The 27,869-nt window shown below is 46.6% G+C and overlaps 1 protein-coding gene across 5 annotated transcripts in view; it reads left to right on the top strand.

Moving 5' to 3' along the window:
- Window positions 1-27,630, top strand: part of LRRC14 (leucine rich repeat containing 14) — a 40,473-nt gene extending 12,843 nt beyond the window's left edge. For 3 of the 5 annotated variants that reach the window (XM_030220046.1, XM_030220026.1, XM_030220035.1), the window contains exons 2-4: window positions 15,736-16,078; window positions 22,745-23,386; window positions 24,606-27,630. In XM_030220046.1, coding sequence (XP_030075906.1) covers window positions 15,765-16,078; window positions 22,745-23,386; window positions 24,606-25,176 — 1,527 coding nt within the window. In that variant the 5' untranslated portion in view covers window positions 15,736-15,764 and the 3' untranslated portion in view covers window positions 25,177-27,630. Of the gene's footprint in view, window positions 1-11,753; window positions 11,921-15,556; window positions 16,079-22,744; window positions 23,387-24,605 lie in introns of those variants that run through there. The other 2 variants (XM_030220039.1, XM_030220018.1) reach the window with 2 other exon arrangements.
- The last annotated feature ends 239 nt before the right edge of the window (window positions 27,631-27,869 follow it).

Below are 27,869 nucleotides of genomic sequence, written 5' to 3'. Positions count from 1 at the left end.
CATGAACGCCCTTAATTTGGGCGACGGCACAAAGGCGGCTAAAGTTAAGCGCCGTTCTTCCCGTGCGGCTCCTTCGCGGAGTGTCGTGCCGGACGCCATCTTGGATGCACAGCATGTCTCTCCCCCGCTCTTGCGAGCGCCGGTTGAGGGTGCGTCTAGGGCTGTAGCCCAGGCTGCGGAAGTGCACAGTCTGGGGGGTTTCTCCCCCGAGTTTATTTTGCTGCTGCATCAGGCCTTCCTTATGCATAACGCTGCCCCTGCTCCCTCGTCTGGTAAAGAGGTTGAGGCCCCCGGAGGTAAACGCCCTCGGGTTGATTCCCAGGCCTTGGAGGACTTTGTCTCCTCCGATGTAGATGAGGGCAGCGTATCTGAGTTCTCCCAACGGTCCTTTGCGGATTCCTTGGAGGAGACGGATCCCCGCTCGGATGGAGCGGATGACCCCTCTGCAGCGCGGCTCTTTAGCTCAGAGGATTTGCCCAACCTGTTAGTGCAGGCCATGGGCATTTTGAAGATTTCCTCTCCGGAGGACGTCTCTCCCTCAGCCCCTGTTGGCTCCGCCATTATGCTGGGGATGAAACGCCCGCCTAGAACCTTCCACGTGCATGATGCCATGCACACCTTAATTTCGGCTCAATGGGATGTCCCAGAAGCGAGCCTTAAAGTGGCTAGGGCTATGTCCCTCCTCTATCCTTTGCCTGAAAGTGAACGTGAGGCCTTTCTGTGGCCTACCGTGGATTCTTTAATCACTGCGGTGACTAAGAAAACGGCGTTGCCAGTGGAAGGTGGCACGGCCCTAAAGGACGCCCAAGACAGAAGATTGGAGGCGGCCTTAAGGTCGTCCTTTGAGGCGGCTGCTTTAAGTTTGCAGGCCTCAGTTTGCGGCTCCTATGTGGCCAGGGCGTGCCTGACTATGGTGCAGCGGGCTTCCCCCTCGGATTATTCCTTGAGGGCTGATTGGCCGGCCCTGGAATCGGGCTTAGCCTATTTGGCAGACTTGCTGTATGATGTCTTGAGGGCCTCAGCTAAAGGCATAGCTCAGACAATCTCTGCGCGGCGGTGGCTTTGGCTGAAGCATTGGTCTGCTGACCACGCCTCTAAATCCCGCCTGGCTAGATTGCCTTTTAAAGGCAAGCTGCTCTTTGGGGTCGAGCTGGACAAAATCGTGACCAATCTCGGCACGTCTAAGGGCAAGAAGTTACCAGAGGTCAGGGCTCGGGCTAGTAATCGCCCTGGTACCTCCAGAGGACGGTTTCAGGAAGCCCGTCGGTACCGCCCGGGCAGGTCGGGCTCCTCTGCCCCCTCTTCCTTCAAGCGGAACTTCTCCCCCAAGCAGCATTCCTTTCGCAGAGACCGCCGTCCCGGAGGTGCTCCCTCCGGTCCTCCCCCAGGGTCTCGTACCCAATGACGGGGCCTTGGTCCACGCCCCAGTGCAGATTGGAGGACGGCTGTCCTCGTTTCTGGGCGAGTGGACCACAATAACTTCAGACGCTTGGGTGCTGGAAGTCATCAGAGACGGCTACAAGCTAGAGTTCTGCCGACCCTTAAAAGACGGGTTTGTACTCTCTCCCTGCAAGTCTCCGGTCAAAGCTGTGGCAGTGCAGCAGACCTTGGACAATCTGATCCGCCTGGGGGCGGTCTTTCCGGTGCCAGAAAATCAGCTTGGCAAGGGACGTTACTCCATTTACTTTGTGGTACCAAAGAAAGGAGGTTCTGTACGGCCTATCCTCGACCTCAAAGGGGTCAATCGGGCCTTGAAAGTGCGGCATTTTCGCATGGAGACCCTCCGCTCTGTTATAGCGGCAGTGAAGGCAGGAGAGTTCCTGGCATCCTTGGACATCAAGGAAGCGTACTTGCATATTCCCATCTGGCCTCCTCATCAACGCTTTCTGTGTTTTGCAGTACTGGGCCGACACTTCCAGTTCAGAGCCCTCCCGTTTGGGTTGGCTACTGCTCCGCGGACCTTCTCCAAAGTAATGGTGGTCATCGTGGCCTTCCTGAGGAAGGAAGGAGTACAAGTCCATCCTTATCTGGACGACTGGTTGATCCGAGCCTCCTCTTATGCAGAGTGCGGCAAAGCTGTGAACCGGGTGGTTGCTCTTTTGAGCTCCCTGGGGTGGATCATCAACTGGGAGAAAAGCCAGCTGCGCCCGACTCAGTCCCTGGAGTATCTGGGAGTTCGATTCGACACCCAAGTGGGCAGAGTGTTCCTGCCAGACAATCGGATTGTCAAGCTTCAGGCTCAGGTGGACCAGTTCCTAGTAGCCTCTCCTCTTCGGGCTTGGGACTATGTGCAGCTGTTGGGCTCTATGACGGCCACGATGGAAGTAGTGCCCTGGGCCAGGGCTCATATGAGACCACTACAACAATCTCTGCTGCAGCGCTGGACTCCGATGTCGGAGGATTATGTGTGCGCCTTCCCTTGGACCCAGCAGTGCGCAAGGCGCTGAGCTGGTGGACGCAGACAGACAAGTTGTCTGCAGGAATGCCTCTGGTGACCCCGGAGTGGATTGTCGTCACGACAGACGCCTCTTTGACGGGCTGGGGAGCCCACTGCTTGGGAAGGACAGCGCAGGGGCTCTGGTCTCCTGCAGAGGCAAAGTGGTCTATCAACCTCCTGGAACTCAGAGCCATTCGGTTGGCGCTGTTGGAGTTCATCCCGGTACTGGCGTTGAAGCCAGTACGAGTCCTGTCGGACAATGCCACGGCTGTGGCCTATGTCAACCGCCAGGGAGGTACCAAGAGCGCCCCTCTAGCCAAGGAGGCCATGAATCTATGCCAGTGGGCGGAAGCGAACCTGGAACAGCTGTCAGCGGCCCACATTGCCGGAGTCATGAATGTCAAGGCGGACTTTCTCAGTCGCCATACCTTGGAGCCCGGAGAGTGGCAGCTATCTGCTCGGGCGTTCTTGGGCATCACGAAGCGCTGGGGCCAGCCGAGCCTAGATCTGATGGCGTCATCGGCCAATTGCCAAGTGCCGCGCTTTTTCAGCAGAGGACGGGACCCTCGATCCCTGGGAGTAGATGCTCTTCTCCAACAGTGGCCGACACAAGAGCTTCTCTATGTGTTCCCGCCCTGGCCCATGTTGGGCAGGGTGCTAGACCGGGTGGCAAAGCATCCAGGCCGGATAATCCTGGTGGGTCCAGACTGGCCAAGACGTCCCTGGTATGCGGACTTGATCAGGCTCTTAGTGGACCATCCTCTGCGGCTGCCAGTGGAGCAGGGCCTGTTGCATCAGGGTCCCGTGGTGATGGAGGATCCCTCCCCCTTTGGTCTTACGGCCTGGCTATTGAGCGGCAGCGTCTGAGGAAGAAGGGCTTCTCAGACAAGGTCATCGCCACTATGCTGAGAGCGAGGAAGCGCTCTACTTCTACTGCTTACGCCAGGGTTTGGCGTACCTTTGCAGCGTGGTGTGAAGCAGGCTCAGTTTCTCCATTCACTGGTCCAATTTCTTCAGTGTTGGCATTCCTGCAAGAAGGTCTGGAGAAAGGCCTGTCGCTCAGTTCCCTTAAAGTCCAGGTAGCGGCCCTGGCTTGCTTCAGGGGCCGTCTGAAGGGTGCTTCCCTGGCTTCGCAGCCAGATGTGGTGCGTTTTCTCAAGGGAGTTAATCACCTGCGCCCTCCTCTGCACTCAGTGGTGCCTGCGTGGAATCTCAACCTGGGGCTAAGAGCATTACAGAAGCCGCCTTTTGAACCCTTGTCGAGGGCATCTCTGAAAGACCTGACGTTGAAAGCAGTCTTTTTGGTGGCTATCACTTCAGCCAGAAGAGTTTCCGAGCTCCAGGCACTCTCATGTCGAGAGCCTTTTCTGCAGTTCACTGAGGCAGGAGTGTCTATTCGCACAGTGCCTTCCTTCCTGCCCAAGATTGTTTCTCGCTTCCATGTGAATCAGCAGCTCTGTCTCCCTTCCTTTCGTAGGGAGGACTACCCAGAGGAATACTCTGCTCTTAGATATCTGGATGTGAGACGAGTCATCATCAGATACTTGGAAGTGACCAATGATTTCCGGAAATCGGATCATCTGTTTGTCCTGTTTGCAGGTCCTCGTAAGGGTCTGCAGGCTGCTAAGCCTACAGTGGCAAGATGGGTCAAGGAAGCCATTGCAGCGGCTTATGTGGCCGCGGGGAAGGTGCCGCCTATCCAGCTGAAGGCTCACTCCACTAGAGCTCAGGCGGCCTCGATGGCAGAGGCCGGGTCCGTCTCCTTGGAAGAGATATGCAAGGCGGCAACTTGGGCATCGGCCCATACATTCTCCAAGCATTACCGCTTGACTGTGGCTGCACGGGCGGAGGCCCGGTTTGGAGCTTCAGTGTTGCGGTCAGGGATTTCAATGTCCCGCCCTGGGTGAGTACTGCTTCGGTACATCCCACCAGTCTATGGATTGATCAGCATGATGATATGGAAGGTAAAATTATGTATCATACCTGATAATTTTCTTTCCATTAATCATAGCTGATCAATCCATAGTCCCTCCCAGATATCTGTATTGGTTATATTCTGGTTGCATTTCAGGTCAAGTTTAGTCTTCAGTTCCTGTTCAGGAGGACTTCGTGTTCAAGTTTTTTCACTTGGATTCTTCAAGAGTTGAGACGAGTTTGTGTTACAGTGAGCTGCTGCATTCCTCTCCCCTCCGTTTTACGGGGCTGGATTGAGATTTAAAATTCTGCCGGCACTCCCTCCCGCTTCGTGCGGCTGTAGGGCAGCTTTGTACCCCTCCCGCTTCGGCGGTGTTAGGGTCAGTCAGCTCCTCCCACGGTTGCGGTTGCAGGATAAGCCAGATCCCCCCGCATCGGCGGGGTGGTGTCCCTCCCCCGCTCCGCGGGGATGAGCTGGACGGATTCCCCTCCCCCACTTGTGTGGGGATGAGCTGGGTTAATTCCCCTCCCCCGTTTCGGCGGTGGTGAGCTGGGCAGAGTGTCCCTTCGTGGGTGTAATTCTCTAAGTGCTGAGTCCTGCGGATGGAGCTTTGATATCGACATACTGAGGAGTTTCCGGCAGCACATGACCACATATAGGGAGGCAAAAGTTTGCTCTCTATCTCCACCTGCTGGTAGATGGACACAACCCACCAGTCTATGGATTGATCAGCTATGATTAATGGAAAGAAAATTATCAGGTATGATACATAATTTTACCTTCTATGTAACTTTGCAAGTACCGTATTTTTTGGACTATAAGACGCACTGGACCATGAGACGCACCTAGGTTTTAGAGGAGGGAAATAGGAAAAAAAAAATTCGGACTATATGACGCACGTTTTTCCTCCTCTAAAACCTAGGTGCTCCGGTGCATCTTGTCCGAATTCCTCCCCCTGAGTTCAAGGAATCCCTCCCTCCCTCCCTCTGAGGTCTAAAAGTAATTTTACCTAGTCGGGGCTGCAGTGAAAAGCATGCAGGCTCAGGACATCACTTTTCCCTTCTGTCCCTCTCAGCTCTGGTCCCGCCTTCATTTCCTGTTTGAGGGCGGGACCAGAGAGCTGAGAGAGACAGAAGGGAAGAGTGATGTGCTGAGCCTGCATGCTTTTCGCTGCAGCCCGACTAGGTAAAATTACTTTTAGACTTCAGAGGGAAGGCAGGGGAAGGGAGGGCGATCCCGGAACTCGACAGGAGGGAGGGCGGGCGATCCCGAACTCGGCAGGAGGGAGGGCGGCCTGCTAAATTTCTCTGCCTTTGGACTATAAGACGCACCCCCCATTTTCCTCCCAAATTTGGGAGGAAAAAAGTGCATCTTATAGTCCGAAAAATACAGTACGTGCTTTGAAAATATGCTTCCACGTAACTTTGTAAGGCTCTGTGCTTTGAAAATGAGCACCATAGTCACCTGTCCATGTCTTTAGGCATACATTGTAGGAGAAAAATTTATGGATCCGCTAGAACCTCTATTTCCAACATTTTAGAAAAGAATAAAGAAAACTTCTGTCAGTACAGCTGTATTCCTGGAGATTTCCATCATATATGAAAGTGTGCATCCATTTGACCACTCCTCCACCAGATATACATTTTATTTAGCATAGTGGGGCTTAAGTACCATTGATAAAGAACTTTCTATGTTTACCACCAGTAAATTACAGTTCCTGGCAAAAAATTTGCTATACTATACAACCTACCCCTTTCCCAGTGGTCAAAGTTACGGACACCAGCTCTTGTAGGGAATTGATGAACCTCTTTGATAGGCGTAAGATGGAAACATGACTTATTACGTATCATTGCCCTCTGATAGCAATGAATAAAGCTTAAGGGTCCGATTTGAAAAAGGACTGAATACCCTGAGCCTAGTATGCTTCTTGGTGATATCCCATAAACACTGGCAGAGATCAACATTATCTTCCAGCCTGTGCTCAATGCTGAATGTCAAGTCTACTTTGCCATTCTATAACTGATCTGAGCTGTGCAGCTTAAAATGTGAAAATTGGTTTTATTTGATCATTTCAATTCCTTGATTCCTGTTTAAACCAGTTCAGACCTATGGGTTGAGTGGTGCAGCTAGAAACCTTTCAGTTTGTTAATTCCAAAGCCATCTACTGTAGTGACCAAAACAGGATCAAAAAATGTGAGGACAAAATGAAAAAACATTTCCCAGAGTAGAGACTCTGCAGAAGAATATCTGCAGAATTGAATATCTACAAATGTTTAGCAGTCCCATCACCCCAGGTATCCTCTCTTTTGTCTCACAAGGTGGGCTTTGGACTAGTCTAGCAGAAACCAAGGAAAGGAAATTATCAGGTGAGACCAAATGCCACTTTTATCCTGTTAGACCAATGGTGACCTATGGGATGAGCAAAAGCTCTGTTCCACAGGGTAGGAGGAAGACAAACCTTCCAGGACTGCCCTACCAAAGGCACTGTCGCACCTAGTCCTTGTTTAACAAAGGAATGGAGAGAGGACATGTTGTGGCTCTACAAATATCCTCCAGGGCTGTTGCCTTCACTTCAGCCCAAGATGCAGCTTCAACCTGATTAGAGTGAAATTCAAGTCCCTGAGGAGCCTCTTTCCTCTTGGAAAATTATAAGCTGACTCAATAGTCAACTTAATCCATGGTGCAGTTGATTTCTGTGCTGCCTGGCCTCTGTGAGGACCATGAAAGAGCACAAGAGGTGACGCAACACCCAAAAAGGATTAGTGACCTCCAAGTAATAAAGAAACGTGTGAATGTCTAGTTTATTGAGCAGTTGTGACACACCCTGCACTATGGACTTCCAAAAGGTTAGAAGAGGAACTACCTGGCTCATGTGAAAGGGAGAAGCCAGCTTCACAAAAAAAGGATGGAATAGTAAGTGGAAAAATGGTGTCAGACAAGAAGGGCAAATAAGAAACAGCTCCAAAATCCTCTTAGCTGAACAAATGGTTACATAGAACACCACTTTCATTGTAAGATTCTTCAAGGAGGCTCAAAGAGGGTGTGCAGTCAAGGCTGACAACACCAAATTAAGGTCCCATTGAAGCAACTTAACCATTTGCAAAAAGCACACTACTGCTGGACTGCTACAGTGGCCCCTTAAATCTTGTCTCTGAAATAGGTGAGGGCTGCCACATGAACCTTTAGTAAATCAAGTGCCAACTCCTACTCAAGGCCACCTTGCAAGAAGGACAAGACATCAGAATGTCAATTGCGAAGGAGACACATCCTGGTGGGAGCACCAGATCTCAAATCTGACATGGGCCAGAGACATGCAGGATTTATGCTCTTTCACAAGTGTGACCATGACTGAAGGAGAAAACCACTCCACCTCAAGCAATGTCTTTCAAGATCAAAGCCATAAACCACAAAGGATCCAGATCTTCCATGACGACTGGCCTTTTGTGGAGAAACTGTGGGAATAGCAGGCGCACCAGCAACCAAATCAGGTTCGTGAACTAAGAGCAGCAAAGTCATTCTGGGGTGATCAAGGTGACCATAGAAATATGAAATACAATCCTGCATGTAAGCCAGCCTCTAAAGGACCACAGGGGTAAGTCATACAGTGGCTGAAGCTTGGACTACAGTTGTACTAGGACATCCAGCTCAACACAGCCCTACTCCTTTATCCAAATTAAAAACCAAGGACACTTGGCATTCTGATGAGCTGCCATCAGGTTGAGCACTGGAGCTCCCCTGCATTCTGCCACTAAACAGAAGGCTGCTAGGTGGGCTGAGCTCCTGGACCTAGTTTCTGTCTGCTAAGAAAGTCTGCCTGGACATTGTCTGCACCCACTACATGGTCTGCCCAGGCATACAGTGTGTCCACCTCCATGGACACCACTGCACACCTCCCACCTCCCCGTTTGTTGATATACACTACTTTCATTGTTGGACATCATATACACCATTTGACCCTAAACCAGTGGGGAAGTACACCAAGGCTGGGCAAATAGCTCTTGCTTCTAGGCAACTAATAGGCTACTCAGCTTCCTGCGTGCCCAAGTCCTTGAGACCTGTATTTGTGTCCAACGGGTCCAAGGGAACCCCTCTCAACAGGTGGTCTGGAACAGTCCACCATCTGCAGTCCCTTCGTTGTGCAGGAACACAGCTGCCATGACCATCACCTTAGAAAATGTCCACAGGACTGTTGCTAGACCAGATGGGAGTGCCCTGTACTGAAAATTACGACCCAGGATACAAACAGAGAAGACGCTTGTGAGTGTCCTGAATGATGATATAAGAGTATGCCTCTGAGATTGAAAATGTCCAGAAACTCCCCTGGTCTCACAAATGAGATTATCAAATGCAGGGTCTTTATCTGGAAATGAGGAACCAAAATCAAGCCCCTTAAGGTCCAAGATGAGCTGAAAATACCCCCCCACACTCCATTTTTCTTGGAGATGAAAAAATAGATCGAGTAGTGACCAATACTACACTCTTGGGGCAGTACTGGCTTGATGGCTCCCAGGTTAAGCAAACAGCACAAGATCTGTCTGACACAAGGAGGTTTAATGGACAGGAGATGGTGTTACATAACAAGGCTGAAGTCATAGGCACCATCTTGATACACTCAAACCAAAGCAAACTATTGGTCCACACCAAGCCACACATAGGCAGTCCTTTATTTCTAATAAGCACTTGGTATTGTTTTGGGTGACTCAATATGGCAGCAAGTTCCGCCTACTGGCTTCAGGCCAGATAACGGGCCAATCACTTTCTTGCCTTCTGTCAATGAAACCTCCTTGGTCTGACACATCCTTTTTGGACCCTGTCCCACAGGACAATACCATAGAGGCATCTAAAATGGGTTCTGTAAACTCAAGCACATATCCAATTTAAATTACCGCCTAAGACCCTACTGCTGGTGAAACGGGCAAAGCCTGCCCACACTAGCTCTGCTGTGGAGAAAACCTGCTGAATATCATTGGGGCCTCTTGGCCCCTCCAACAGAGGGCCTGGAGGAGGGGAAGCTAGGACTATCTAGGGCAGGCTCTTCTGCGAACTTGCTGAGGCTCAAAAGGAACTCTTCCTATTGGTAAGAGAGCAACCCCATTCTATGCATCAAACTCTACCTGCTAAGGTTCTCAAGGTACAAGCCCTGTCCTCTGGCAGGTCACTGAGGCCTGGCTTCCTCCAGGTCCTTAACAAGTTTCTCCAGTTCTTCACCAAAGACCAGGCCCCTTCGGAAATAGAGCCAAACTCATCTATGAGTTACCACACTAAAACCAACAAGTATAGGATCTGATTTGGATCTCTTCTCATCATGTCTGCCACAGAGGCTGCTTCTGATTCCTGGAATGCCAACTCTGGTGACAGAGGAAGCTGCACCTAGCACAGAGCCTCTTGGGCCAAGTAACCACCGAAAACCACTGACTGCACTCCCAAAGCTGAGGAAGTGAAGTGCTATATGAGCTGCTCCTTCATCTTATGGTCAGGGGCCTCATTGGGAGCTGATCTGCCCTCCATTGGAATTGTAGTCGTCTTGGTGACCACAATTAGCAGAGTCCCCAACTTGGGCACCTTGAAGAGCCTGTTCAGATCATCTTGGGGGGAGGGATAGAACTTGTTCATCAATGTAGTCCCCTTGAAAACTAGGTGTGGAGCCTCCCCTTTCACCAACACCAACCTAGGTGGGACTTTATGGAGGGAGAAAACATTAGGAAGACCCTTCAGTCCCTCCAAAATGGGATTTTCTGCACTTGGTCTGTCAGGGAGGACAACTGATAGAAACTCAATAAAAGCCATTCAGTCCTACCAGTGCAGTCATTAAGCAATTTGCATCTTATGAGTGGACTAAGAATTTCTCAAAAGTCTATGTTGGCCTTTTGCCACTCTCTGCTGCTTTGTTCTTGTTTAGGCCCAGCCTACTGGGCTGGTATTGCCAGTTCTAAGCCCCAAATATATCTGCTTCACGAAGAACCTTGACCCCCACCTCTTTTTCATTGGGTAAAGTTGTTTATCCATCAGTTGTAAAATTGACTCCAAAAAGGTTGTAAAATTGACTCCAAAAAGAAAGAGCCATCTGTATTTTAGGCTCTCTTTTTGAAGTTTGCCAGTGATATCATTGAATTCACATAAGTCACAGGGGAGAGAGGTCTGCAAATACCTCTAACTGCTGTGAATCCCAAATGAAACTTTCCCTTTTTCTGTGTTATAGATGTAATATTATCTTTAATAAGGAAGTTGTAGAAGCAAGTAATTATGTTTTAGGGATATTAGCAGTGGTGTGCTGGTAAATGTTCCTCTGCGCGCCCCCCCCCCCCCCCCCCCCCAAATTGCAGAGCTGGCTATAGCCGGGGAGAGAACCTTGGGGGGGGGGGGGGGCAATGCATTACTCCAGGAAAAAAAAATTAAATGATCCCAGGTTCCAATCTACTACTACAATCTAATTCATGTTTAATGTGGGATAAAATGCCATAAATAAGTAAATAAATATAAACTTCTAATGTTGAGCACCTAATTCTCAAAGTGGAAATATTCCAAACACTATAATGAAAATAAAATGATTTTTTCTATCTTTGTTGTCTGGTGACTTTGTTTTTCTGATCATGATGGCCCAGTATCCGATTCTGCTGCTATCAGTCCTCTTAACTCCATTTCCAGGGCTTCCTTTCCATTTATTTCTTTACTTTCCGCCTTTCTTCTTCATTTCTTGCCCTGCATCTGTAAGTAAAAGCTGGGTCCTCCACAGACTTGACTGTCCAGTGGATCCAGCTTCTGCCTATTTTCTTCATCCATGTGCAGTTTTTCTCCTCTCTTCCTTTTCCCTCATCTCATCTCCTTCCTCACTCTTCCCTCCTCTCCATCCATGTCTTGCCTCTCCCTTCCCTCTCCTCCATCCATGTCCAGCAACTCTCCCCTCCCCTCCACCCACCCATGCCCAGCAATTCTCCTCTTCCCCTCCCCTCCATCCACCCATACCCAGCAACTCTCCCCTCCCCTCCACCCACCCATGCCCAGCAACTCTCCTCTTCCCCTCCCCTCCCCTCCATCCACCCATACCCAGCAACTCTCCTCTCCCCTGCCCTCCCCTCCCCTCCACCCACCCATGCCCAGCAACTCTCCTCTCCCCTGCCCGCCCTCCATATCCAGCAACTCTCCTCTCCCCTGCCCCCCTCCATCCATCCATACCCAGCGATTCTCTTCTCTCCCTAGCCACCCATACCCAGCGATTCTCTTCTCTCCCCTGCCCTCCATGTCCAGCAGTTTCTCCTCTCTCCCTGGGCCCTGCCTTCCCATTCATCTCCATCGATGGCTTCGATGCTCCTCTTTCCCCTGCCCTCCCACTCCAATGTCCACCTGCCCGCCCTCTTCTCCCCCCAACATCCCCCTTTTTGCTCCTGCCGTCCTGGGGGGGGGGTTAAATTGTTGATTTACCTCCGTCGCAGCAGCCGCAGTGAATGCCCGTCTCTGGCTTTCCCTTCGTTTCCTGTCACTGTCCCGCCCTCGTGGAAAGAGGAAATGACGTCAGAAGAAGGTGGGATACTGAAGAGAAGACTAGAGACGGGCTTGCTGCTGCGACAGAGGTAAATCAACGATTTAACCCCCCCCCCCCCAGAGCGGCGAGAGGTGAGGTAAGCATGGCTTGTGGCGTCCTCCTGCCATGCTTACCTCACTGCCGGGTTGCGCCGCCCCTGGGAGCCTGCTCGCTTGCCACAACAACCGCTCGCAAGAGCTTTAAAAATTTAACAACCGGCTTTTGCGAGCCGGTGTGAGCTGGCTCCAGCACACCACTGGATATTGGTATACTGCATGCCCATCACCCTGTGGGGTCAGTTTACCTTGATTGGTCTGTCAGCCATGAGGCAGTGAGCTGTGGAAATTCTGGACATCTCCGCCAGAGTCCTTATAGGCTGTAGTTTCTGGTATACTATGAAAGCACAAATTATTTTCTTATGACCTGTTGTCAGTATCTTCCATGAGTTTAACAGGTTTGCTGTCCCAGTGTGGCTAAGGCCTCAGCCTGCTTGTCCTTCTGGGATTTAACCTCGTGCAGACTTCTAACCAGCAAAATGAGGTCCCTGCAAACACCTGCCACTAGAGCTGTCATTTCCTTTCTAAATGTTGTTATATTTCACATCCCTAAATCAGATTTTCAGTTGGCTGTGTTATTAGTTTATGCACTTTCATATCTGGGGGGCACTTCTTGGCCTCCTCTACTTTTCTTGTGCTGCTTCATGCTCTCCTGTGAAGCTATTTTAAATGCTTCCTCTTCTGCGAGCCACCAGGCTAAGAGAATTCCTGTAAGTCAATCGGCTTTTTCTGTGCCGTATTCAGCAGGGGAAGGATAATGCTAAACTCTGGAGGAGCACACCACACGTTTTGGAGAGCTAAAAAATGCAGCGATTTGTCAGTGGGGTGAACAGAGCTCCAGGCTCAAGCTGCCATCCCTGTCCATAATCTCTTTAAATTAGTCAGTAAGTCCCTTAAAGAGTGAGAGCCAAGCAACACATTAATATACAACTCGCTCAATGCTCCAAACCTTCATGCCACAAATAAGAGCCTTTCAGACCTCGGCGGTGACTCTTTCACAAAGTAGTAGTAGTAGATACACAGTCCATGATTCGCCTGCCTCCTCATCGGTCTGTGCATAACTTGATACCTAGTCGGATGATAAGTTTAGTTAAGGATCACACCCTGACGAAGCCAATTGCAAAAAAACATGGTCCATGTTGGCAGCGATTCCTGGTTGAGATAAGTCACAGCAATGCTTAGCATTTTAATTAATATGTACAAAATGATATAAACAAGTTATTTAAATAATTTTAATAAATAATTTGATTTAGGTATCAAGTTATGCACAGACAGATGAGGCAGGTGAATCAAGGACTGTGTATCCGTATGAAAAGTCACCCCTGAGGTCTGAAAGGCTCTTATTTGCGGCTTGAAGGGCTGGAGCTTTGAGCGAGTTGTATATTAACATATCCCTGCCCATAATGTCAGAAGGAAAGCTTTTATACAACCTTATCATATAAGTTACCGTCTAAGAGAGGAAATAATTTTTCCAATGCAGATCGTTGTTGTTGTATAAACAATACTGTACTGTTGGCGTGTGGACAACTACTGCAGTGTCTGCTAAACTTTTCAAGTCGTTTGCAGTGATCTGTGGATTCCGTTTTGCAGATCTGACCAGTATCGGTGAAGCTCTCTTAGAGGTTTTTCATGATCTTCCAAAACTTGCATAGCAATAATCACAAACTGAAAAATTAGAAGGGATGTGATGTCTGCTGTGGACCTGCCTTCACCTGACTAATTTTAGCCTAAGTAGAATATTTGGGCATTATTAACTTTAAAAAAATAGTACTGAATCTACTGGAAGAGTGCACAAATTTGCACACGTCATCTGTTAAAATCAGCAAGCAGTTTATGCAGTAAAATTTGCAGAAAGATGTGTTGAATTTTGAATTATGTGAAGGTTGTGACTTCTGTTCACTTAAGGATTCGTTGAAACACATTTTGACCAGGGGTGCCTAAACTTTTGCATGCAACTGTGACACCATCAGGCTCATTTTCGAAAGAGAAGGATGCCCATCTTTCAATGCAAATCGGGCGGCATAATCGAAAGCTGATTTTGGGCATCCCCAGGGGTGTGCTGGTAAATTTTTAACAATAGGCTCTCTCTCCGGGCATAGCCGGCCCTGAAATTTTTTTTTTTTTTTTTTTGGGGGGGGGGGGGGGGGGAATACATGCCTCTCTCTCCCTCCCATGTGCGGGCACGCTAGGCATACCTTTGCCGAGCCCCACCAGCCAATAAATGGACTGCCACCATTCTCTGCTGCTTGTTTCTGGCTCTGAGCAGCATGATGGAACCTTCTTGCGCTTGCATGAAAAGTCCCAGCCTGATGCTCAGAGTCAGAAACAAGGAGCAGGGAGCAGCAACAGTCTATTTACTTGGGCTGGTGGGGCCAGCATCACTGCCAGCAAAGTAAAAGAGAATTCAGGAGGGGGCCCAAGCCTACATTTTGGGAGTCAGTTGTTAGAATAGCCATGGGGAGGCCTACTTTAACAACCGGCTCCCAAAATTCTTAAAAACTTAACAAACGGCTCTCGCGAGCCTGTGAGAGCCCCCTCCAGCACACCACTGGGCGTCCCCAACTGCTTTCTGTCGCGGGGACGACCAAAGTTCACGGGGGCGTATCGGAGGCGTAGCGAAGGCGGGACTTACGTGTGCCTAACACATGGGCGTACTCGAGCCATAATGGGAAAAAAAGGGCGTCCCTGACGAGCACTTGGACGACTTTACCTGGTCCTGTTTTTCTTATGACAGCCACAAAAAGGTGCCCGAACTGACCAGATGACCACCGGAGAGAATCGGGGACCACCTCCCCTTACTCCCCCAGTGGTCACTAACCCCCCCCTCAAAAAAAATCTTAAAAAATATTTTGTGCCAGCCTCAAATGTCATACTCAGGACCATTTTTTTTCACGACCAAGCTGCAAAAAAGTGCCCAGACTGACCAGAAGACCACCAGAGGGAATCAGGGATGACCTCCCCTGACTCCTCCAGTGGTCACCAACCCCCTGCCACCCTCAAAAAAAAAAACTTTAAAAACTTTTTTTTGCCAGCCTCAAATGTCATACCCAGCTCCATGACAGGTCCCTGGAGCAGTTTTAGTGGGTGCAGTGCACTTCAGGCAGGCGGACCCAGGCCCATCCCCCCTACCTGTTACACTTGTGGTGGTAAATGTGAGCCCTCCAAAACCCACTGTACCCACATCTAGGTGCCCCCCTTCACCTGTAAGGGCTACGGTAGTGGTGTACAGTTGTGGGTTTTGGTTTTGGGGGGCTCAGCACACAAGGTAAGGGAGCTATGTACCTGGGAGCAATTTCTGAAGTCCACTGCAGTGCCCCCTAGGGTGCCCGGTTGGTGTCCTGGCATGTCAGGGGGACCAGTGCACTACGAATGCTGACTCCTCCCATGACTAAAGGGCTTGCATTTGGTCATTTCTGAGATGGGTGTCCTTGGTTTCCATTATCGCCGAAAATCAGAAACGTCCAAGTCTAGGGACGACCATCTCTAAGGATGACCTAAATGTCAAGATTTGGGCGTCCCCGACTGTATTATCGAAATGAAAGACGGACGTCCATCTTGTTTCGATAATACGGGTTTCTTCGTCCCTCCACCGGGACGTTTTGCGAGGACATCTTCAGCAAAATTTGAGCGTCACTTTCGATTATGCCCCTCCATGTAACTGAAACCCTCTTCTACCAACAAAATATGCTCATTTGTGTTTCAGAGTTAGAAATTTTGTGACCAATTGTAATATCAAAGAAGGCTATTAATGTAAGCAGAGTATCCTAGCCATATGTTCTAATGAAGATGTTTCTTTGGTCATACACAGATCTTTTTTGGCACTGCCCACTGTCCATCATGTGGTCTCTGGTATTCCTTTGTGCCCAGAAAGTGGTTTCAGACCATGCCTCCACCTGCAGAGCTCTGGAGTTTATTCCAAAGGAGCTGTATCCTGTGCTGTTCAAGGCCTCTTTCTTGGGCAGGAAGACTCTGGTGCTGCAGGACCTGGTGAAGCGATGGCCCTTTCCTGTCCTCAGTTTACAAAAGCTGCTGCAAAGCTGCAAGCACTGCGATTGCCTGCCGATCAAAGAGAAGTCCAGCAAGCTGTGTGTGCAAGCAGTGATCCTGGGCGTGTTGGCATACCTGCACCAGGTTATGGCAGGAGAGGACAGGTAACGTTAAGCTGAACCTGTCAATGACTGTTTAAAGATGCCTATCATTACAAACATACTCAGATTTAAAGGAATTAAATAGGAGGTAAAAAGTCTACCCTTAATAATTTGTTTTCGGAGCGCCTCTCTCATCTGTTCATTTTTTTTAAGTTAACTGTGTTGGCTTAAGTCGCAGCTCAAGGGAGCAGGAGAGGAAAGGGGTTATGAGCTAATGACTTGCTGCTTGAGCTGTGTTGGGTACCATGTTTTGCTCTCTGTTATAGGATTTTGCTATTGAAAATGAGAGAAAAGACACTAGCCTGCTTATTTTCAAAGGAGAAGGGCGCCCATCTTCCGACACAAATCGGGAGATGGACGTCCTACTAAGGTCGCCCAAATCGGCATAATCGAAAGCCAATTTTGGGCGTCGGGCGTGGTTAACAGATGGGCATCCTCGGCCGATAATGGGAAAAAAGGGCGTCCCTGACGAGCATTTGGCTGACTTTACTTGGTCCATTTTTTTTCACGACCAAGCATTAAAAAGGTGCCCGAACTGACCAGATGACCACCGGAGGGAATCGGGGATGACCTCCCCTGACTTCTCCAGTGGTCACTAACCACCTCCCACCCCGAAAAAAACAACTTCAAAAACTTTTGTCTTTTTTTACAGTATGTCCTTTGCTATGCCTCTGTCCCTGCGACGGCAGTTGAGGATGTCCAAAATGTGGATGTTTCTGTGAGAAGGACATCCATGCCTTTGCTATGCCTCCGACACCCTTTTTATTTTATTTATTTGGATTTTGGATCACAAGTAGCAGCAGTGGAATTTGAACCGGCCACCTCTGGATTGCAAGACCAGTGCTCTAACAACTAGGCCACTCTGCCACTCCTCTGCTCCCTGTGGGGGGGGGGGGGGGGGGGGGAGGTATGTGTGTGTCAGCGGAGGCATAACGAAGGCATGGACGTCCTTCTTTCAAACTTTCTGGACGTCCTCAACTGCCCCCCACAGGGATGGCCAAATTTAAAGGGAGTGGAGGAGTGGCAGAGTGGCCTAGTGGGTAGAGCACTGGTCTTGCAATCTAGAGGTGGCCGGTTCAAATCCCACTGCTGCTACTTGTAATCCAAAATCCAAATAAATAATGGGGGTGTCAGAAGCATAGCAAACGTATTCACAATATCAATGTCTCTGGTAACATTCAACCACTTGTATACACAAACCAGGACTCTTAGCCACCAACTTCAAGAAAGTGCTAGCAAAACAGTTCACACCAGTATAATGTGGCAGATCTATAATTTATATGTATAGAGTACCATCAGATATAAACCACTGTAACTGCAGTCAATAATGCTGCTAAAAGTGGCAAAAGTGTTTTGCTAGCACTTTCTTGAAGTTGGTGGCTAAGAGTCCTGGTTTGTGTATACAAGAGGCATAGCAAAGACATGGACATCCTTCTCACAGAAACATCCAAATTTTGGACGTCCTCAACTGCCGTTGCAGGGAAGGACGTCCTCAGCTGCCGTCGCTTCCCCTCGTTAGGAAGGAAATCGTGTGCAAATGAGCTAACAGCGAGCAGCTCATTTGCATGCAATTTCCTTCATGCATGCCCGTTCCTTTCCGGATCGGTAAGGGAAGGGCTTTTTGCATTCAGTTAGTGGGACCAGTGCCCTACATGTGCTGGCTCCTCCCACGAGGATTTGGTAGTTTCTGAGATGGGCGTCCTCGCTTTCCATTATCGCCGAAAACCGGGAACGACCATCTCTAAGGTCGACCTAAATTTCATGATTTGGGCCCGACTGTATTATCGAAACGAAAGATGGACGTCCATCTTGTTTCGATAATACGGGGTTGCCTCGCCCCTTTAGGGGGCCGTCCTTATAGATGGGCGCCCCCGTTCGATTATCCCCCTCTAGGTTTTTGTCTGATAAAAATGTCTGCCACAGTTTCTGTAGGTTTCTCAAGTAATAGAACACCTGACAGAAAGATCTGGTTAAAGCAACAAAGACTAAGTCCCCAAGGGATTAAAGGACTGAGAAAATCGCCCCCTTTCTTTTTTTTTTTTTTTTAAACATAAAATTTCTGAAAAATGTGCTTCAGATGTGTACTATAAAGATGACTGTGCAAACTGTTTGGAGTTTTTTTGCTGCCTTCCAAACACACTCCGATGTATCTCCAAATCTTGTATGTGCTTGGATGCATGTTTTCAGGACTTAAACGTCATACCAAAAGTGCAGAGAAATTTTTGTTGACTTCCAATTAAACAGGAGGGCAAACTGATCCTCTCAAGGATGAAGTGACTTTTGCAGGGTCTCAGGTTATCAAGTGGCAGATCTGGGATTAGAACTGAGGCTCAGGGAGTAAAGTGACTTATCCAGAGTTAGTGACAGAGAGGACTCATAGTAACATAGTAGATGACGGCAGAAAAAGACCTGCGCGGTCCATCCAGTCTGCCCAACAAGATAAACTCACATGTGCTACTTTTTGTGTATACCTTACCTTGATTTGTACCTGTCCTTTTCCGGGCACAGACCATATAAGTCTGCCCCGCCTCCCACCACCGGTTCTGGCACAGACCGTATAAGTCTGCCCAGCACTATCCCCGCCTCCAAACCACCAGTCCTGCCTCCCACCATCGGCTCTGGCACAGACCGTATAAGTCTGCCCAGCACCATCTCCGTCTCCCGCCACCGGCTTTGCCACCCAATCTCGTCTAAGCTCCTTAGGATCCATTCCTTCTGAGCAGAATTCCTTTATGTTTATCCCACGCATGTTTGAATTCCGTTACCGTTTTCGTTTCCACCACCTCCCGCGGGAGGGCATTCCAAGCATCCACCACTCTCTCCGTGAAAAAATACTCTGACCACTAGTCAGAAAATCTCTTTTCTGCAGAGTTGTTAAAGCGGAAATATTATATATACCGCTTCTGCAAACTTCAAGTATACCATGCATGGGCTGCTTTAATAAGGGAATTGTCTAATTGTAATAAAATAATTCAAACAATTGAATTAAGACCATTGCAAAGCATGACCTATAGAGGAACCATAATAAATAATGCTGAAATAAAAAGGGAACTAAATAATTTAAAAACAGCATTTAAATAGCATGTAAAATGGCACACTGTGATAAAAACAGAATAAACTAGATACTAAGTTCAGCGAACTTTCTTTATAAATAGCAAAGTATCAAGCTGAAAATCCAATCACATTAAAGTATTACCCACTGTGACACTTGTTGAGATTATTCTAATTAGTGGAGGAAAAGACCTCAAATGTCTTAGCTCGGCAGCAGATAAAATTTCTAAGTGCTGGCTCTTCATAGACTCCAATACTATCATTGGTCAAAAACCTCCATTGTGACTTCTTTTGTGATCTTTGTGTTGTAATTTCTAGTATATATTTCAACACATCTTCTTTACTTATCGTATTCTTATAATCAAAGACATAATTTATTTATTTATGAACATTTATACCTCACTTTTTTCCACATTAAGCAGACTCAAAAAGTGGCTTACAATGTACAGGAATCAATTACAATTACATTAGATAGGGTAAAAGGAACAGGGTAGGAAGTAAAAGGGAAAGGGCAAGAGGGTCTAAAATGGACTGTGGAAGACCAGATGCTGAGACAGATCAGAGTGGCTTGAACAGCTCTCGGCAAGGCAATCCATAATTGGGAACTGTAGGAATACCCAGGAAGCGCAGGTGAGGTGCAGAAGAACGGATCCGGCGACTCAAAAAGAAGCAAGTCCCCAGCAAGGTGCAGCCAAACTCGAAAAGACTCTCCAACGCGAACCAGCTGCCAACGGGCAATGTAGAAGATGACCCCGATCTGGTCCGGTGACTAAGCCAAGCGGCAAGTGGCTCAGGTGGAGCTCGCAGGAAGAAGGCCCACAATGCAGAGACGCCAGTGGCCCGGCGGAAAGGCTGGAGGAATAATTGAAATGCATTTTCTCATCTGATTAATGTACTGATGGGAGGCGCACTCCTCTGTGGATCCAACAGGTGGCTATGTGTTGCTTTCTATTCCAGGCTCGTGTTATGACTGTTGTCAGGGCTGACAACTGTGTCTTAATTTAAACATTTGAAGGCACTTAGCTTAATTTTCTACTCAACGGGGCTCTCCGTGTCACTTCTACTCTAAGCTTCGTCAGGGGTCTAAGTGCTTTCCAGTCCTTCAAACATGGAGTTCTATGGCTTACAAGACACTGACCTTTGAAGGACTGGAAAGCACTTACTCCCCTGATGAAGTTTGGAGTAGAAGTGAAACAGAGAACCCCATTGAGTAGAAAGTTAAGCTAAGTGCCTTCAAATGTTTAAATTATGTCTATGTCTTTGATTATAAGATAAGTACTTTAGAAGATGTGTTGAAATATATACTAGAAATTACAAAAAAATCACAAGGATCGCGAAAGAAGTCACAATAAAAAAAAAAATGGAGGTTTTTGACCAATGATAGTATTGGAGTCTATAAAGAGCCAGCACTTAGAAATTTTATCTGCTGCCGAGCAAAGACATTTGAGGTCTTTTCCTCCAATAATTAGAATAATCTCAACAAGTTTCACAGTGCGGAATACTTTAGTGTGATTGGATTTTCAGCTTAATACTACAGTACGATGAAAGCCAACTAGAAGCAGAATGCGAAAATCGCACGGAGAAAGCAGCAGAAGACAAGGAAATGGGAGACGGAAGAAGACCCAGCAGACAATAGGACTTGCGGTGAAACAATGCTTTATTGGTACAAAAGGTCCTTAAGCTATGCAAAGTGTTCTTCCTTCTTAAGAAATGTGACATTGCACCGTTTTTCAGCTAGTGCCTGTCTCAGGATGCTTATAGTGACTGAAACATTAACATTAGACAGCTACCAAAAAGGTGGACTAGATAGTGAAGTGGTCCGTAAAGATGAGAGAGGAGTGCAGTGCAGCATTGTTCTTTTTTCACAAGACTTCATTTTTATAAGCATCTAGTTGCTGTCAGTACGATCCAAGTGTTACGATACTCTTTGGGTTTCAAATAATGGTCTTTTTAAAGACCTCTAGTCCACCTTTTTTGGTAGCTGTCTAATGTTAATGTTGCAGTCACTAGCTGAAACACGTTGCCGTGTCGAGTCTGTTATGAAGGAAGAACACTTTGTATAGCTTAAGCTGCTTTACACTATAAAAAAGAAAACAGAAGCAGAGCACATTACATCCCCTTATGGTGTGTATCAGTCGCTTCATCAAAAGTTAGTACTGTAAACAGTTCAAAACGGATGATAATTTAAAATTTGTGCCATCTAACCTTAAAAACCTTTCAAAAAAGAGGAGAAATGTAAACCTAAAAATCACTTTCCAGGACCTCCGGGGAGGGGGGGGGGGGGGGGGTGTCTCTTCAGACAGCACACCTGGTTGTTCAGTGGAAGGTGCTTCCTTTATAATCACATGACCTGAGCTGAGTAGAAGAATCTATACAGGTAAAAGATTATTAGTGTCCTACCTACCCACATTAGCATTTCAATTCAGCTGAAAAATGTTCAAAACCAGTTAAAAATTAGATAAGATGCATAACTTACATGCTAAAAAACCGCCATGTAGTCCACCTATTCATTCCAGTGATGTCATAGGTGTTAAGGCTGCCATGACAAAACAAAAACTAAAAAACTGTTTAAAAAAACAACTTTATTTAGTCCAAGATAAAAAAAAATAAAGACTTTGATTTCGGAAATGGTTTCTCTACGAAAATCAGTTAATCTGGTAATGAAGGACAATTATGTTTCTTGTAAAAAAACTGGAACTTCTGGAGAACCAATTAAGGAAAAATAACTTGAGAAAGATACATTTTCCTAAAATACCCTGTATATAGAGTTTTATATTATTAGTGACTTTTGCCTTTGATTTAGATAGGAACAATGTTTTGAAATTGTATTTCCGACATATGGCTGATAGTTTTTTTGGGTTCCTAGATAAATATATTTCCTGACACATCAAGGGAATTGCAGACTAGGAGGTGTGAACTCTTGGCTTTTAAGCCAAGAATCATTGCCCTGGGTGGTACCTTCCTAGAGCGATTCCCTTGTAAGTGTTTTATTTCCTGATTACTTATTTGTTGAACCCAGGAAATTACAAGAGTTTGTGGAATTAAAAGAACAGATGAAGAACCCTCTGCAGCAACTTCCTTTAAGTTACCACTGTACCGGCTGCAATTACCGATTAACCTTTCTCCCTCCGAAAATATGAATTGTAAGATTAACCATTCAGTGTTTTTCTTATTTTCTTTGAGATTGTTTTCCTGATCTTGGATCCCCCAATTGTGGACTAACAAAGATGATATTTTTCCTTAATGTTTGTTTTAATTGATATTTTCTCTTTTCTTTCCCATTTATGTATTGGACATAAATGTAATATAAAATGAATAAATAAAATAATAATAAAAAAAAAACTTTATTTAAAATATGAGCTGAGCAAGTAGTTTTTGCCCTTCATGGCCATATAGATTTTTTTTTTTTTTTTTTGCATCCATAAATAGCTCTAACTGTGTGTTAAGACCACAAAACCTAGGCACCAGGTCTTTTTTTTTTTTTTTTTTTTCTGGCACCTGGTGTTTGCCTAATCCTGCACTACACTATTGTAGAGTGCATTTTTTGTGTAAATGCAGTATATCAAGTGAATAAATCAAATAATTTTTTTTAATGTTTCTTCTTTACACATTTCTAAGGAAACAGCAGCTGCGGGTTCTGAACATGGTGGGGCTTCAGGATGACAATCTGGAACAGGATCCAGAATCCATGAGCCTGTGGTCTCAGACTGTGACTCTGTCTAAAGCCTGTGTCGACATATCCCAACGCCACAGTGAAGGTGCCAATCCTTCATCAAAACGGAGAAAGGGTGCACGTAGCACTTTGGCAGCCACCTTGGCGCCAGGCTGCCAAGTGTACGTGGAGGTGCACATGGACCTTTTTGTGAACAGTACATCCTCAACAATCCTTCGCGAGGCCTTGCAGGTGAGCAGCAGCAGCCCACTGCGGCTGAGGTGCCGGGATTTCCGAGCAGAAGAGCTGTCCATCCGCAGTACCCTGGGACTCTTAGAACTCTTGAGCCCAACCAGCATTCGACAGGTTGACCTACGATTTAATAACTTGGGGCTTCCTGGCCTGAATGTGCTACTGCCGTTTCTGACAAAGTTCACTTCCCTCCTCAGTCTGAAGCTGCCGTACAATAATGTGGACGTGAGGCGGCTCTCTGTGGAGATGGAAGCTAGCCTGCAGAACTTTGCTTCCCAGCTGGGCAAGCTGCAGAGTCTCAAGGAGCTGAACTTGGGCTCCTCCAGGCTTTCAGGAAGACTGAGACAACTGCTTGGGTGAGTCCTTGACCTGTGCACAGTGATTTAGTGAGCAATAAAAGCTGGATGAGGAACACAACTGAGTTTGGGTATGGAGTAGCTTTCTTCCATGTCTGTGGGCATCCTTCTCAATCAAAATCTGACCCTGCTGGGCCTGTGACCCATTATTGGGATGTTTTCTTTATTGTATACTCTTCTTGGGCAATCCAGCTATTGGGTGAGAGGCAGAAGCTGTGTAACATCTGGAACAAGTTTGTACTTAACCCAGCCAGTACGTGTCACTGTTGAACAATGGTGGAGACATCTGTGGGCTGTGAATGCCATCTTCACCACATCTCTAGATTTGTCTCTCCCAAGGAACGGGAACTTGAGGGGGGAGGGATGGAAATTAAATACGGCTGGATTACGTATCAGTGCACAGTGCACTGTTAAGTTGTGCATCTGGTTTCATTCCAAACTAGTTTTGATTATTTTTAGTCGCAGTATCAGAACTGGATTAAAGTTGGAATAGTCTAATGGATCCCTGCATGCTGAAGCTCTTGCATCTTGAGGGGTTCAGAATGGGAAGTGTTGAGACCATAGGAGCTAGCTCTGTGAGTGTCAGTGAGTGCCCTCAGTATGAGCAAACTCCTATGTGGAGGAGTAGCCTAGTGGTTAGTGCAGCAGACTTTGATCCTGGGGAAATGGCTTCAATTCCCACTGCAGCTCCTTGTGACTGTGGGCAAGTCACTTAACCCTCCATTGTCCCAGGTACAAAATAAGTACCTGTATATATGTAAACCGCTTTGAATGTAGTTGCAAAATACCACAGAAAGGTGGTATATCAAGTCCCATTTCCCTTCATTATGTCTTTCTTTTTTTTTTTTGGGGGGGGGGAGGAGGAGGCTAATTTGTATTGTGTTTGACACCCCCAATCATTTTGAAATGTTGGCACCTACAGCAGAGACCACAGGAGTTATAGTCCTCTGAGGAAAAGCAATGTTGTGCAAACACTGTATAGTAAGGACATTTTATTTTTCTTAACCGGGATTTGACCAATCTGCCTACTGATTGTGTATGTGGAACCCTAGGTAGACCACAGTAACTAGAGCGATTATGTAAGAAGGGATAACGGCTCAGTCTGACTTCATCCCCACTATTAACCAGATAATTAAGAACCCTGTTGAAGCCAGGAAGCAGACCTGGAGCTCTGTAAGAGCAGTGAGAATTTCAACTTGTTTACTTTTGTCTCTTGCAGTGGTTTGCAGAAGCCTCTGGAAAGCTTGGAATTGGCCTTCTGTTACCTCCTGCCCTCAGACTTGACTTTCCTCTCTCAAAGCCTCCATGCTTCCTCCCTGAAGAAGTTGGATCTTAGTGGCAACAACCTGTGTGAACCTCTCCTGCAGCCTTTCCAGCTCCTGCTAAAGGAGGCAGCGGGAAGCTTGCTGCACCTGGACATCATGGAATGTAAACTGATGGATTCCCACCTGGGTGCCTTGTTACCTATGCTCAGCTGTTGTACTCACTTACGCTACCTGGGCATCTTCTGCAATCCAATCTCAACACGGGGGCTGAAGACACTGCTTCAGAACACCCTGGCCCTGCCCGAGTTACGCCTGATCATCTACCCGTATCCTGTGGACTGTTACAGTGAGAGCCTGCCATGGCCCACCTCCTCTTCCAGCTTCCTGGACAGCTCCTTTGATCAAGAAAAACTCTCACGGGTCCATGCTGAACTCCAGCAGCTGCTGGCGCAGGCCCAGAGGACAGATGTGACTTGGAGCACGGATATGTACCGGCACAAAACCCTTGACTATCTGAGTCTGTAGAGGAATAAGAAGGATAACATCATGTGCTAAGTGCCAAATTTGTCTCTTGTCCTGTTTGTTTCTCCCTGTTGTCTGCTGGTTTCCTGTCATAGAATGGTCAACACACTTTCCAGTTTTTAAAGTGACCAGTTGCTGATGGATTTCACTGTACTATATAGTAAGACCTTCAGAGTTCTGGTGTGTGGCTGGTCTATCCCTCCCAGTTCAGTATGCCTCTTAACATTCTTTTATATGTATTTTAAAACCGTTTTGTTTTAAACTATGGGAAGGGGGGAGCTGGGACAGACTGGATGGGGGCTCTATGGTCTTCATCTGCCTTCATGTTTCACTGTTGCTATGTTTTTTTGCTACTGGGGATAGAAGATAATAAATGATTGGACTTACACATCTATACAGCAGGGCTGAGTGAGGGGTAAACCAGAGGACACGCTTCAGATTACATAGCAGGCCTGTTTGTCTTTTGCTAGGAGAAGGGTTATAGGCCCTTTAACAAGATGGACAGATTGCTTCAGAAGTCTTCCATTCCAGTTGCTGTAGAGGAGGGAGGGATGCTGTACAGGGCACATTTGGATTAGGGTAGCCGAGAGCTGGAAAATAGAGAAAAGAGCTCTAGTGTAGCAGGAAAGGGCAAGTCATTCAACCTCACAGAAAAATAATGAGAAGCAAAATGTGAGGAGAGTATTGTGGAACATAGTTAATGGAACTCTTTCTAACCTCTCTGTGTGTATATATACTGCCCTGAAACCTGCAATGGCAGAAGGAAGTCAGTCATTTTGGCTGATGAGTGAGAAAATAGAAAAAAAAAAGAACATATTTCTGAAATGAACTTACTACCTTTTTGCATCTAAAATATTGGGGATAGTGAAAGGGCTATGCAGTCCAACATATAGGATGGGATTACAGATAGGCACTTGCCTTCTGCCATTGCAGGGTAGTATATTAATGTTGTCTCTGACCTGGCAGGGAAAGAGTTAGGTACCACTCCAGACAAAGCATCCTAAACATTCTGTTTCTTGGAAAGAATATTTTTTAAAAAATGAAACAAAAGTATATATTTTAAGTGTTACATGTCTCTGACAAGAGTGTATTTTAAATTTGATCTAGCTGTTGCCACTGTGCAACTACCATGAAGAAGCCATATACAAAGCAACACTGATCAGTGCAGTCACTAGGTATCTCTAACAAAGATCTTCAATCACAGAAGAATTTAAGTAAGTAGGTATGGGTAAGAGCCAGAGCAGCGGGATTTTAGCATGTGTATGCGTTTGTGTGCTGCAGCTGCTGAAAGCCCTTTCATTAAGGACCTCTCTATTTTGAACACAGTGGACCTGATAGAAGATTTATGATTCTAAGTTGCAGTATGAGTAGGCCTTAGTGTGCCCTTATACGAGTCTTTCCCCCATGCTAAGGCCATTTTTACTATGGCTGTAAAAACCCCAATTTTCTATTTTTGGCATTAATGGACATGTGCTAATATTTCCATATACATGCAGCCATTTTTCAAAATGACTGCGGAAGCATTTACCAGCACCTGTTTTGTAGGCAGTAAGGCCTCCTGTGTTATATATACTAATTAGGTAGCATGCAGGAAAGTTCACTCTCCACTCCTGACATGCCCCCCTCTCAAAAAAAAAAAAAAAAATAGCATTCAGTTAGTGTACACAGATTGTGAATTTATTGCAGGATGACTGAGCACAGCCCACAGTACTCCATTTTTAGCTGCGTTGGCACCTAACACAGCTTAGTAAAAGGAGCTCTTTGAGAGTTATGCTCTTAAATTGGCCTCTTTAAAAATGTACAAGGACTTAGTGCTTAAATTTATATTCAAAATTTCACTAAATTTAGAAGCATAAAAAGTGGGTGGTGACAGGGATTGAGTTAAGATGAAGGATAAAAGTTATAAATTTAGCACTGATTTTTAGTGTATACAACTGAATGGCACACCTACATTTATAAGCCTAACTTTTAAGCTCCTAATTCAAGATGAATTTTTGGTTGAAAATATTTGTTTATGAGGGAACTTAGCACAGTATATGTGATTAGAAGTGGTATTAGACATAAAACAGATAGGGACAGATTTATGAACCTCAGCATGTATACACAGTAAATGACCTCAGGTTTTGTTAAACATCAAGCCCTGTATTTTCCCCCCACCCTATAGAGAGATTCCATACCAATAGACAGTTTTAATAAGAACAATAAACAAAACTAGGTGTAATAATATATCTAGCCAATAAATGTCACTGTCCTAAGGATGGATTTTAAGTTTAAGCATAGTATGGCACTGTCCTAAGGCAACAATGATTAGTGCTTCTCTACCAGTAGGAGGCTGTAGAGGTAGCAGTCTACATGGTTTAGCTTTGAGGTATCACTATACCCTAGGGGTTGCCAATCCAGGAAGAACCCCATCCAGTCAGGTTTCAGGATATTCACAATGAATATGGATGAGAGAGATTTTCATACGAAGGAGGCAATGCATGCAAATTGAGCTCATGAATATGTAGTGTGGATATCTTGAAAACCTCCTTCAGGAAATCAAACTTTAGTTTCATCAGACAGCATCCTATGATTGCATTCAGCGTCTCTGACAGAGTCAAACCATTGAAGCGGGAGAGACCCATTCACGCCAGAGCCAGTGACTGCATAAGATAAATCTGCATACAGTGTGAACATTGTGGATGCAAACTGATCTA

This window comes from Microcaecilia unicolor, chromosome 1, assembly GCF_901765095.1.
Source record: "Microcaecilia unicolor chromosome 1, aMicUni1.1, whole genome shotgun sequence".
NCBI lineage: Eukaryota > Metazoa > Chordata > Amphibia > Gymnophiona > Siphonopidae > Microcaecilia > Microcaecilia unicolor.
The sequence above is the reverse complement of the archived record's forward strand: the minus strand, read 5'-3'. Positions and strand labels throughout refer to the sequence as shown.